At 43.0% G+C, this 13,623-nt stretch overlaps 1 protein-coding gene across 1 annotated transcript in view; it reads right to left on the bottom strand.

Moving 5' to 3' along the window:
• hs2st1a (heparan sulfate 2-O-sulfotransferase 1a) overlaps positions 1–13,374 on the bottom strand; it is a 29,493-nt gene extending 16,119 nt beyond the window's left edge. The window contains exon 1 of the mRNA XM_030751002.1: positions 12,734–13,374. Within this exon, the coding sequence (XP_030606862.1) occupies positions 12,734–12,857 (124 nt within the window). The 5' untranslated portion in view covers positions 12,858–13,374. The remainder of the gene's footprint in view (positions 1–12,733) is intronic.
• Positions 13,375–13,623: the final 249 nt, after the last annotated feature.

The following is a 13,623-nucleotide window of genomic DNA, read 5'->3' as shown; positions in this document are numbered from 1 at the left end:
CAACTCAGATATCCTGAGTTGACTGTGCTTCTCCGTCTGTTCGCCCTGCAACACATAATTAATAATGCATATATGAGAGTCCGGGGAAAACTCCACACTCTATTAGATGGAGCTGACAGCAGCTATTCATAGGTTTAATGATGAGTGGGAGGGACAGTTGAACGCTGCAGAGAACCTGTCCCACACAGGCAGGTGGCACAGCACTGACGTTATACAGAACATCTCCGTTCAGTGATCGCCTCATCTCTGCAGGCTTCTCCCCGTCTCTCTTCTTTCATCTCGTTATGTACAACATCTGCAGGCCATCTATCAAATGAGGGTGTTGGACTGTGTTCACCATCAGGAGATTAGGTCCCACTCTGCTCTTCAGCTGCAGGTCTAAACTCAGGATTTTTGGTCAGTGTTGAATCTCTGCTTTCTATTTCCAGTTTAAAGTCTATAAACTTCACTGTGTGGATCGATATGAAACTTTCCGCCGTGTGTGTAAGGTCACACAAGGATATAAATACACACGGCTTCCTAAGTTGCTGCTAAAATAATCCTGCCCAGTTTTCTGCTCTTTTCAAGTTCGGCTTGCTCAATAAAATCTTTTGCTCGACAAACCGTAATCCAGATGGCAGAAACTCTGAGTGCACATAAAAAATAAAATAAAATAAATCACTGATCCTTTTTATCTATATCACATTGACAGCAGTATTAAAAGGGGAATTTCATCTGAAAACATGAAAATACCCTCTGGACTTTCAGGTCAGCAGCTGTGCAAACTCTTTGATTCAAATGATTCTTTTGTGTAAAGACCAAGTCTGAAAAAGAAGACCATCTGAGGATGTGGAGTTAGAACAGAAGATCTGAGGGGTGTAACTGCGAAGCAAGCTGAACGTAGCCAGGCTTTCTTTGTGTTAGCTGGCTTGACAAAACCTAAAACCCCGATGGTTTTTCAGCTTTCTCTGTTAACTCAGGCTTCCTGCTTCAGCCTCTGTGCTTCAGGCTCACTAAAAAGAGGCATTTGAAGCTCTTCTTCCTCGCTAAATGGATCGATTGAGTGCTGCCTACTCTAATCAGAGACATTATAAGAGGAACGGGTGATAGAGATCTACACAAAATATTTAAAAACGCAAAAAATGCAACAGTGGTGCTGCAAATAAGATGAGAGAGAGTGTAATGCTGCAGATTAGCATTAATCTTTTAGTTCATGATCATCACAAGCGCAACCAGTTAAACAAATATATTATCTCAAGTAAATATATTTATTTTACTGCTCAGTGGAGTTTATTTCTAAAGTGATGGCTGCACATAAGAGCTCTCAAACTTTAATCTGTACCCATTTATGAACATCAGATATGAACATTAAATGCCACTGAGTGTGGTCAGATTTGACTCTGTCTCGTAGGCTAAAAAAGAAGATGTAAAATCACTTTAGTTTGTCGCCAGATTAAAGTGAAATCAAGGGGAGGCCCACAAATATAACTGATCAATTTTCTAATCTAAGCTCCATCAGCTGCAGTTACAGCAGCGTAAAAGAGCTGCAGATCAGGTCCAAACATAAAAACATTCAAGCATTTTCTGCATCACCAACTGAATGAACGCAAATCCTCCGATAATGCAATGCACAGTTTGGACTGCTGTTATTTTCCAGCTGGGCTTCATTCAGTGGTATCAGTCCAGTGCAGCTCAACAGCTAAACCCAAACTCTGAACATAGCCTGCTCCAGACCAGGTTATGTGTTCAGCGTGAGTTACCATGATGACGTAACCACCTTTGTGACACTGAAAACTCTGACTTTAAGCTCAGCCGAGCTCACTAACCTTCATAGTACACCCTCCAGATCCCTGTAGCCCGCTACTTATTTCTGCTAGTTATGACCAGTGTAACACCAAAGTCTCTTGGCTGTGTTACAATGTGGGTAAAGTAGGTGAAAATTGGCCACTTGAGGCATAGACTACCACGGTAAATTGCCCAACTTCACAGCAGAAATAAACACATTAACATCCAGGTATGATAACAGTTCAGGTCTCTGTAAGTAATTTTCCCATTTGTGCACACTCTGTGGGTTCTATGGGTGGGGCTGGGATCTGTAACTCCACAGTGTGAATTGGGCGAAGGCTTAAAATTTACATTATCAAGGGCACAGCAAAGTGTCAGTGAACCGCACCTTTCACGAGTGCAGTGTGCCTTCTGAAGCATTTCTACTTGAATCCGATATCAAATCAAAGCCCTTTGTGAGGTTAATTATGCTCACGGGCCATCCAAGAAGTCTGTGCTCTGTTTTCAGTGAGTGAAATTCTGCAGCGAGCGAGCGTTAGCTGCTGAATCAGCATTTCACACTCTTCTTTAAATATGGCCACTTCTGTTTTCAAAAATAACAAGGTTGCAAAAGCCAAACAAAAAAGAAACTAGCAACCAATGGGTCCATCTTCTATACACACTGTGATGTAGAATTCATATAAAAGAAGGACAGCAGCTTTAGGTCTGCTAGGGTACTCTTGGTATAGGCTCTCAGCTGCATTCCTATTTATTTTATTTAGGCCACATGACAATACCAATTTAATTGTGCAGTTTGCAGGGATAATGCAAAAATATGTAAATGGCACTTGAATGAATTAACAAGTGACTGGAGGTGGCATCCGTAATAAGTGTAAACCTTAATATAGCAACAGGATTTTGAAGCTTGTGCACATTTTAACCGTGTTGTTGAGTGACTGAGGCAGCTGTGGCTGCTGGTGTAAAAAGCACTCAGTATAAGTAGAAGAACACCTTATAAATAGGAATCCATTTAAATTACATCTTTTAAAGAGAACGTATTGTCATGTGGAAGTCCCATAATCTTTAAAAGACACAATGCAGTGCTTAGTGCAGGCGTCTTGGATGTTTGGTGATCAGCACAGATTAAACCCTGTTTAAACCTTTTTATTGTAGCTGTGTTGCTGTGAAGGTTACGTGTGATTCTGAAGAAAGAGAAATATTGGAGTTTTAAAATTTGGCAGCACCGTGGCTCAGTGGTTAGAGCCCTTCGGTGCAGAGTTTTTATGTTCTCCCTGTGCTTGCTGACCTGCTGGGTTAATAGTGCATATCGGGGCCGAGGGCACTCTTGCAAAAGAGATTCTTGATCTCAACAGTTTCACCTCCTGGTTAAATGAGATTTTTTTGGGTTTTTGGTATTTCACTTCTCCTCCAGACTGCACTTTGGCTTTGAAGAAGGCTTTGAACTACTCCATGCATAAACAGACTCCTTTTATAGTCTGCTTCCTCGGGTAGATAGTTTTCTATTAATATGCCTAGTAATGGCTGCATTGTAAACAAGCCGCAAGCTTCTGTAAAGAAATAAGGGGGAATAAAAGGACACTTGAACTGTTGAACAGTGCAAAGGCCCTTCATTACTCCCTTCAGGCAACACTCACATGCAGCACCGTTCGATCACGCCAAGCCGATAGCCAATCTGTTTGATAAGGTCACAATTAGCAGGAATCTAATCCAGCGCACTGCTTTAGCACATTAGTATTGGTCAGGAGGAGCAGGGCAGACACAGACACTACACTGAGAAAAAAAATAAACCTCCTCAATCAATCAATATGGTGCGTAGTGTTCACAGCCTGAGCAGAGGTCGATGGAAAACAGAAAGGGATGCCGACACGCAAATCTGCTTATCCTCTCACAGCAGGGATACGGGTCTAAGGGTTGGAGCTGTACATCCAGCAGCCCAGATACTTCATTAATAAGTGCTGCACACTCACAGACACACACATTCACAACGCAGGTGTTTCTAGTTATTTGTATTCTGACTAATTAACTTTCTAGCTGAATGCCAGGCACTCCATCACTGACGAGAGGAAAGGAACAGCAAAGAAGAAATATAAAGAAACTGATGCACAGATGTGAAGAAGCCCGATTGGAAACAGTGTGGTGGCGTCAAATTAAAAGCTCGTCCCCGAAGACGCCTGGTGTTGGACATAACAGGTGAATGTGTTAAAGGCAGCTTTAAGCCCACTCTTCAGCAATTAGGAGCAAAAGTTGAACCGGAGGCTGAGGAAGAACAAGGGCAGCACTGCTCAGTCTTCCTTCCCCCTACATCCCTCTGTGCTCTGATGAAATGGGTTGTAAAATTGCTGCAGGCTTGCTTTCTTCATTTCTTTCTTTTTTTTCTCCCCCCTCCTCTACAGAGACTTACCATTTCCACCAGCCGGGGCTTTAAATATTTTTGTGCGACAATGAAAATTAAATCATCTCTTGCGTTTCATCCCCCGTCCCCCCCGCCACCTCACTTCCTCCTCCTTTGATGGCGCCTTGTTTCCAAATCCGGCAGCAGATATTCTCATTCCGTGTGCTCGTCCAATGGGGTTAGTAAGACACAAGAGGGATCTGAATACCATAAAAGGGGCTCAGAGAGCAAATAAAGAAGTTGTTTACAAGTATTGATCCAGAACGAGCTGGATGAGAGCAGTGCCATTATAAGTCATTATCATGGCAAGGTTTTATTAGCCCCTTGCTCTTCCTCTTGTCAGGAGGAGGAGGAAAAAGGAAACCCTACTAAGTCTGCAGAAGAGAAACTGACACCTGCTGTCACGTGTTTACAACCACAGGCTTCGTCGTCTGTCAGGAACCCATGGGCTTAACTAAGCATGGCCCGGTGCTCACACCTCCGGTCTAAATCTGTTCATGTAGCTTTTGACATGTGAGTGTGAAGAGTGAAAGACAGATTATTTCTGAGATCTGAGGCACGTTAGGGTAATTGCAGGTTAACAGAATAAAGTTTGTAGAAATGGAATAATATTCCAAGAAAACCCTCGATATTTTCATGATTAAAGGAATTTAAAAAATATTTTCTAAAATTAAAGTTGTAAATGTAGAGGAAAAAACGATTTTGAGGGGGAAATTTTTATTTCTTTTAACATAGGAACCACCAATCGACTGGAAAATGCTGCCAAGCAGACATAAGTTAGTAAGGAGCTGATGCACAAAATCTGTATTTATGTTTGGGAAAAGGCCCAAGATTTGATAATAGCCTCTCAAAGTGTGCATGCATTAGAGCCCGACCGATTTATTAGTGGGTTGATATTATCGGCCGATATTAGCCTTTTGCTGATGTATCATATCAGCATTTACAACAGCCGATAAATAAAAATGTCAAAAAGTAAAGAAGAGCTGGGAGAAACACCCTTCAACCACATATTACGAGTGTTGATGTAGCATAGTTTTTCCACCAGAAGGCACTCTGCAACTTTCCTGGTAACAATGCCACAAATAAAACAACCAGCTGATATGAGCATGAGTAAATAAATAACTACACATAACAAATATTCGGGAAATCTGTTCACAATCCATGTGTTTAACAGGAAAAAAAAAAAAGGAAGATATCAGCCAAAATATTGGAAAACTGATTTTTAAATCACCAAATATCCGTATTAAAGAACAGCCTCCTTATCAGTATGTTGTCACTGCTGAGGTCAATCCAGCTTAGCAATGTGGTTACTTAAGACAATAAATGCTGTATATGGTCTCCTAGCAAATATATGTCAAGCCTTTTTTTTTTTTTTTTGTCAGTTCATGATTTTTCTTTTCTTCTAAACTTACACCTTTAAATTTGAAAAATTAAAGGCTTTACATATTAGTTATTATCACATTTTCTTTTTACCCTAAGTGACCCAAACATGTTAAATTATCACTCAGGGTCACTGTTCACTTTTGCGCTTTTCCACTTTCCCATTTTAATTAAATAATATCTCAGCAGCTGTCAGTCACAGCTCCCCTTGTCAAAATGAGCTCGGTCAATACAACGTGGCCAGCAGGCTTTTGGTGTCGCATGATATTCAAAGCCAGTTTTGTCACGTTGAGGGAGCTGACACCTCTGCCCGACAGTGACGCTGGAAAGATGAAGACAGTCAGGAAGGAAGAGTGTGCAAAGAGGTGGGGAGGGAGTATTGGGGACAGGCCAGCCGAGTGGAGTGATGGGGTGGTAGTAGAGTGGGTTGCTCTTCTAGAACAGCCTCCAATTACATCCAGGGTGTGAAACCGTCCATAACACCCCGATTAGCCTGTCTGTCATCCTGCCACAGGACCAAACGCTGAGCCGGCTCCGGTTGCTGCTGTGTGCTCCACTTTGCAGGAGCGCATTTCCTGTCACACAAAATGCACGCCAGGGGCCATAAATCCTCTGCCCCAATCAGAGCCTGCTTCTAACAATAAGGCAAAAAGCCCAGTATGACCATTAGTACATTCTGTCTTCCAGTCTCCTATAACAAATCCTTCCCTGACACCTATGCCCATCCCTTCAGTGGGCTCTCCTCCATTAGCTGCTCAAATGGCATGATTCAGAGAGTGACTGAGCAGGCAGGTCCAGGCGATAGATGCTACCGGCTGCTTATGGTAGCAGATGGCAAGGTGCAGAGTGAAAGCAAATGACTCGTGCACCCTTTCTGCCACTTAGGGAAGCTAAAAACAGAGATGCAGGGTGTCAGGGAGAGTTCAAAGGGAATCTGAGTGACATATCCAAAGAAAGGACAAGAAAAGAGAAAGAAAAGCTAGAAGTGACACATTCAGGAGGTTCAGGCTTGCACCTGGAGCTGTGGCAAGAACCGGGCCTAGTTGAGTGCTGCCAACGTGTCACCAATTAACTTTAGAAAGGGAGCCACCGTTTGGTGTCGAGTGAGTCACAGACACCAGCTGACACCCACTTGACAAATGCGTGGGAGTAAAGAGAGACATAAAAAAAAAAAAAAAAAAAAAAGAGTAAAAATTCAAACACAACAGCATCTCGATAAGCAACAGGATGAGGAACAGAGGCGGGCCGGCTCGAAAGCTATAAAGCTGTCTAATTAAAGTCTGCGAGGGCATGCGTGAGGACAGGGTAGCGGTGCCTGACCGGTGTCCTTTCAAGAGCAAATTCCTGACCACATCCCCCTGAGCACTGGAGTGTGAGGGTGGGCTGTGAGTGCCTGGCATAACAATCAAAGTCAAATTCAAACGCGGGCCCCGGAGCGATGGGCTGCGGCAACAAATGAATGCTTAAACGTCTCGCGTCAGCTCTGCAAACACGCCGACAATGAGCGCAAGGCCCATTTGCAGAGCTTCCTTCTTCTGCATTCAACAGCACCGCTCTTCTCTCTCAGAGCTCATCACAGAGCCGCTTGTGTCTGGAACTGAATATCACCATGCAACAGATGGAAATTGAATTCCTTTAATCAGGCTGAATAACAGGCAGCAGATAAAAAGCGATGATGCCGATTGGGGGGGTAGTCTTTGAGCATGTGTCCTGCTGGGAGACACGCAGGCCTCATGGCCTGCAGGGCAGAGGGTTGAAGAGGTCTTTCTTCTCCAGTTACAAGGGCCATAAGTTGACAACCTAATAAGAAATGTTCCTGTTTCCACAGGCCTCAGTGTCTAACTCACTTCTAGAATTAAACTGCCACATACAGCTGCATACCCTTGGCTTCTTCCTGACTGATCTAAAAAGCTTTAAAACAAGGATTAAAGCTGCTGAAAAGCCTCTCCACGATGAAAACTCTCCATATTTATGAATATTCTCCCCGAGGAAATAAGTTTAGCGTGGCTTCGATTGATAAAAGCAGGTAGCAAGGACAGGCACAAATAATGATGCACTCATCTATGTAATGAACATGCTTTCAGGCAGAAAAGATGAGAGATGAAGAAAGTGTTCCTGAAAGTGGAAAGGCACTGCTATCCATTTATCAAGATAGCTCCAACATAAAAGAGGCACTCGCAGTTTTGACAAATACAGATTATTCAACTGCGCCGTGACCCTGCGATGATTTACATTTACATCTTTGCTGCAATCGGTCACTTTTAGTCGTTTTCTTAAAGAGAAACTGAGATCCTCTCTGCTTCAAGGTGATTTAAAAAGTTCAGACTTGTTGTTTTGCTTTCGCTTTCAACCGCATCATTACATTTTTCTCATCTTCTGGAGATGATCCAATCCCTGCTGAATCAAATTCAGGTGCTTGTCTCCTGTTAGTGAAGCATTACTCCTGATTTTCAGTCTGAAACTTCAGAATAAAGCAGAGTGAAATTCTTCAAGGTGAGGCCTGAACTGAGAGAAAATTAATGACAACCCTGACAGGGAAAGTGAAGCCTTCGACGCCTCTGTGCGGCTCTTTATTAAAGAAACTTTATTTCCATCCGTCCCTTCCTGCACAAGTCCATCCGCGCTGCTGCTGACCCCGCTCGGCAGCCGTGCCGGTGAGCAGCCGGAGAGAAATCCTGTCAGAATAACGGATTAGGCCCACAGCAGGACACGCAGCTGCACGGTGGCGTGTTTGTAATGCAGGAAGCTCCTCTGTGAAACCTTGGGATGACGATTAGCTTGGAAGCAAATCACAGCTTGTCTGCCCTGCGGGAGGTGTCTAATGGGGGAAATGATTCAACCTGGATGCCGAGTAATACAATCCCACGCTGTGAGGAGTGGGCGCCGGTTATTCCGTCCCACAAAGATCTCATAGTGAACATGTAAAAACATGACACAGGATGGTCACATAGAGCTTTATCTTTCAAATATTCCCCCACCCCCACCCAAAAAAAAAATCATAGAAGAGTTATTCGCGGTGTTCACAGTTAGATTTGGACTCCACCTTTGTTTTTCATTGTTACACAGATGGACCTGTAACAGGCGTACCTGATAATGTGGCCCCGTGGCTGTCTGTCAGCGAGTGAAAGCATCAGTCAAAACTATTTGGCTATGCAGCACATAATTCAGAGCTCCGGTATACAGAAGTCTGCCCGGTCCGGTCATCCATCAGACTGCTTTTTGCAAAGTCAACAGATTCTCGCGGCGGTGGGCGGTCAGGGGAAAGGCCTCTCAGGTTCTGCTTCAGCTTTGGGTGTGTGTGTGTGTGTGTGTGTGTGTGTGTGTTTGGGTTTTCACTGGGTATAAAGTATAGCTCTTTACGGCAGCAGTAAACTATGTCACAGTCCCATATAGCCATCTGTCCCTGCAGGATTCCTGATTGTTCCAACATGGGAAATCTCAGCTTTGTTCAATTAAGATGACTGTTAGCCATTTTATTTATTATCCAGCCTGGATGCCTTCCAACAACACATCATCTTACAAAGTCTACCTATTAATCAGTTACCCTAAAGATGGACCTATTATGCTTTTCTTTATTTTCTGACACACACACACACACACACACACACACACACACACACACACACACACACACACACACACACACACACACACACACACACACACGCAAACAGCTCTGGATGTGAGCACAGAAGCTCCACCCACCTGCTGTTCAAACCTGTTTATGAGGGGCAGCCAATCAGAAGAAAGTTTTCTTACAGAGCTGCTAAAACAGCTTGTTTCAGACACTGGGAGAACTAAGAGGCCCCAACGCACCCCAGTAGAAGATAAATCAGGATTAATTTGAACTGTGAATTATGCAAAGCTACTCTAGTAAAGTCCAAGAGATAAATATTTGGACAATGAAACGGCAATAACAGATCCACTGTGGTATCCAGGATTTGGGGCTTTCAAAGTCTAATTAATACATATTTTTGTTTTATCCAAACAAATGCAGCAGATGTCATATAATCTCATTATGAAAGTGAATTCCAAAGTTTTTCCAGAGCACGGTAACAGCAACAACAACAACAACACACACACACACACACACACACACACACACACACACACACACACACACACACACACACACACACACACACACACACACACACACACACACACACACACTTTTCCAAAAATAAAAGATGTAAAATGAAGCTACAATTTTTATTTCTACACCTTAAGGCTGCCAGGCAGAGAGGAATACAGGCAGCTTAGTTACGGCTGATAAAGCTACTTTCAGCTGCTCTCGCAGTGACAGGAAATCACCACGGCAGGCAGATCTTTACATCAGATGTCCTTCCTGACACAACCCCCGAGGGATTTGTGTCTCCTCTGGGATCAAACCTGTAAAGTCCCATATTTGAGCACACCCTAATAGAAAAATTCACATTGCAAAAGACAACTAGAGACAATTTCTGAATGGGATATAGGTGAATTTCGCAATAATGCAAAATAAAGCAGTAGAAAACTTTTTAACATGGAATTCTGTCACAAAAATGAAGAAAATGCTATTTTCATCCAACTTTCATGCTGAATTGAGCAAATATGACAAGTTGTACCACAAAAAAGAACAAGTGTCAGTAGATTGTCCAAATAGAACTAAATTATGGTGTTCCCAGAATTATTTTGTTCAATATGTGCATATTTTTTTTTGAGACCTCTGTCATTCCATCTCAAATCAATTTATTTTGAATATATATTTTTGAGTATTTTAATTTACCTAAAAATGTTATGATCCAAAGTTTGAACATATATAATGACTGCTGTGAAATTTTATTATATTTTCCATTTTTGAGACCTTCTCTACCTACTGTCGAAAATGAAAAATATGCACATACTTAACAAAATTATTTTCTCATTATCATTAAAGTGCCATGTGGAAACACCAGGATTTTGTTCTATTCAGATGAAACTATTCTACATGTTTTATTTTGCATTATTGTGAAATTCAAATATAATACCATTCAGAAATTGTCACTAGTTGTCTTCTGCAATGTAGAAACTTGGAACTCTTCTTATGAATATATAGAGTATGGGGATCCCACACATTCCAATATTCAGATTGCACATATGTCCCAGGAACGCTCCAACAAACTTCACTCTAATTGGCTAAAAAAGAAACACATCTGAAAGAGCAGGAGCTGGGGGTGCACTGATAAATTTGATGATGATGATGATGATGGCATATCACCAAAGAAGATACAGACCAATTTTGCATGGGCTAAATGTTAAAAAAAAAAAAAAAAGAAAAAAAGTGTGATGAAGATCTGAAACTTGCATTCCCCAAGTTCAGAATAAAAGGACTGAAACTAATATCTGTATTGTCCTAAACTGTATGGGTCCTGAATTGAAAAATATCTGCATTCCTACCAAGAATTTCAAAGGCTAAGAGACATGTTTCAAACTCTTATGTGTCCCAGCAGGAAAAAACCACAGGGATTAGTAACAGCATTAGTGATTTCTCTGTTCCATCAAAGCAGAAGGAGGCAGGAATCTAGAAAAGCCCCTCTTGCCCGAGGGGACATGTGCACATGCTTTATAGAGTAAAAAAAAATAAAAAAATAAGGTCACAGCTCACACCTTTACTTAACTGAATCTTCCACTGCACCGCACTTCCTACTCAGAGCTTTTTTGCTCTTTATACAACTTTCTAATACTCACATAATGTGATCTGAAAAGAGCTCTGATGGGCCAGCGTCCCTTGTTGTGGGCTAGATTTTCTGGAAAGTCTGGAAACAGATCAGAGGAGGTGCGGGAGCCTTGCTCCCTTTCAGACCACTTGAATTACAAAATACCGACATGCTATTACGGATTTCTTTGTTTAAGATTGCCAAAAGGTTTTTTTCCTACCCCAGTTTTAAGCACCCCTGTTGCGCCATCAAGACCCTAAACTGCCATGCCTGGATTGAATTGATTCTTGCCATCATCTCTGCTGCAGACTGACACCTGTGCTTTTCCTGCTGTCGAATGTCAAAAGGTCCACTGGCTGCCTTCCCTTCAAAAAGGATGTGGTGTGAACCCCTGAGGTACGCTGGCTGCACTCTCACAGTGTCTGCACCACTTTAAAAAAAATCCCCAAAGTGGAGGCACCAGAGAGATAATCCTGCAATGTCCCAGATCTTTACTGGGACTGAGCCCCTGATGGGAGCCAGCGAAGGGAATTGAAGGCAGCGGCGGCCACGTTTCAATCAGAGGAAGGAGTTTGGTGAAGGGGCTGGAGAGGATTTGCAGCAGTGCGGTGTCCCCCATGAATACAAAATTTTACTAAAAAGTACTTTAAGCAAGGAGCCATTTTCGGCTGCTAATCTGTGAGCACTGTGATATATTCCTCACTCACCGCCCAGGCTTACAGCCTGAGCCAAAGATCGCCACTATGGACAGTTTATGGTCACATCTTCCTAAATTAGCTGATGAATTCTCATGCAGTTGATTTATCATGTAAGCCAATGATAGGGAGCTGGTGAAGTACTTATTTATGTAATTTCCCAGGCAGAGGCTTGTAAAGATTCACAAAGCTCTGCTGCTTTTCTTTTTAAACAATGTAAAGTGTGTAATCTTTGTGGTTTGGATCTTTACCTGAACCTTTGAAAACTGTGAAGATCAGTTTCCATCACTTCCAACAATGCAAAGGCCAAATCATTAAGCTCTAAGCACAGAGAATACCTGTCAGGTTAATCTGAAATGAAAACAAATACTAGGTATACACGGCTATGCATCAAGCTGCGGACAAAAAGCCGTCTTCTGTCTCACACTGCACTGAATAAAATCTGATTAGAGGTCGACTCAATTTGCATGCATTGATTTCACTGTACATGAGAATCGTTCAATATTTTTGTCTCACAGTTATGCAAAGTTCAGCAGGACAGCTCTCTCATCCTCAAACGTGTCTTGGAACATATGAAAGAAGCTGGAAGCTCTGATTGACCCAAATGCAAACAATGGTGATGCCCACATCTATACAGAACCCATACAGGGACCGCGCACACGCGCGCACACACACACACACACACACACACACACACACACACACACACACACACACACACACACACACACACACACACACACACACACACAAAAGCCTGTTCCTGGTCCCTGAGTGTGGTAACAGGAAGGGATCGGAGGATCGCTGGGCCCCCTTAAACTTACCGAGCTTTCCCCGGGACTCCTCCAGCTTCTGGATCTGGTTCTCCAGGAAGAACATGGCCACTGCGAACGCCAGCAGCGCCAGGAGCTGCAACTTGGGCGGCATCATGACTCTGAGGAGCCCCATCAAATCATCCAGAGAGGGATGTTGGTCAGTCCATGCTCAGAGAAGGAGAGGAAGGAGGAGGAGACACTAAAAACACACACGGCGACCACGGCGGTTACAAAGCGGCTGAGAGTGTGTGCATGGCCCTCTATCTCCCTCTGTGTGTGAATATCTCCCAGCGTTCAGATCCTGTGGTTACCTCAAATACGATGCGTTCATACTCGGTATGGTTATTTCATTACATTAAATCTCGACAGAGGGGAGTCGGGAAGCCCTAGAGATTTCTCGAGAGTGCAGATTTGTCCCTCCGGCATGTAAGAGCGATGGTACCAGCCGCTGTCGCCTGCGTCCCCCATACGGAGTTGTCCCGTCCCATCTAGTGTGTTCACAGCCGCATCACGGACACACTGTTACTACCACTCAGGCCATTGGGTGTAATAACAGTCCACCACGCAGCAGAGATTTTCTATTCGCCGACTGTGGCCGTCTCTTTCTCTCGGATTGGACCGATTTCCCTGTGTGACCCGGACTCGGACAGCAGGCGTCGCTCTTCTTTTTAGAACCATGAGACAGCAGAGAGGAGGAAGAATTTTTGAGGCTGCCTTGGTATATGCCAAAATGCAAAAAAAAAAAAAAAAGCCCATAAAATAAAATAAGTATTCTTATCACTTAATATATTTGCACAAAACGTCTATAAAGCTTTTTTTAGTTGTGTTTCGCCATGAAAAGTTAAAAATATATGTCAGAAATTAACATCAAAAACATTTAACACTCAGGCGCGATGGGG

Source organism: Archocentrus centrarchus, chromosome 17 (assembly GCF_007364275.1).
Source record: "Archocentrus centrarchus isolate MPI-CPG fArcCen1 chromosome 17, fArcCen1, whole genome shotgun sequence".
NCBI classification, from domain to species: Eukaryota; Metazoa; Chordata; class Actinopteri; order Cichliformes; family Cichlidae; genus Archocentrus; species Archocentrus centrarchus.
Note: the sequence above shows the minus strand (reverse complement) of the source record. Positions and strands in the feature narration are given on the sequence as shown.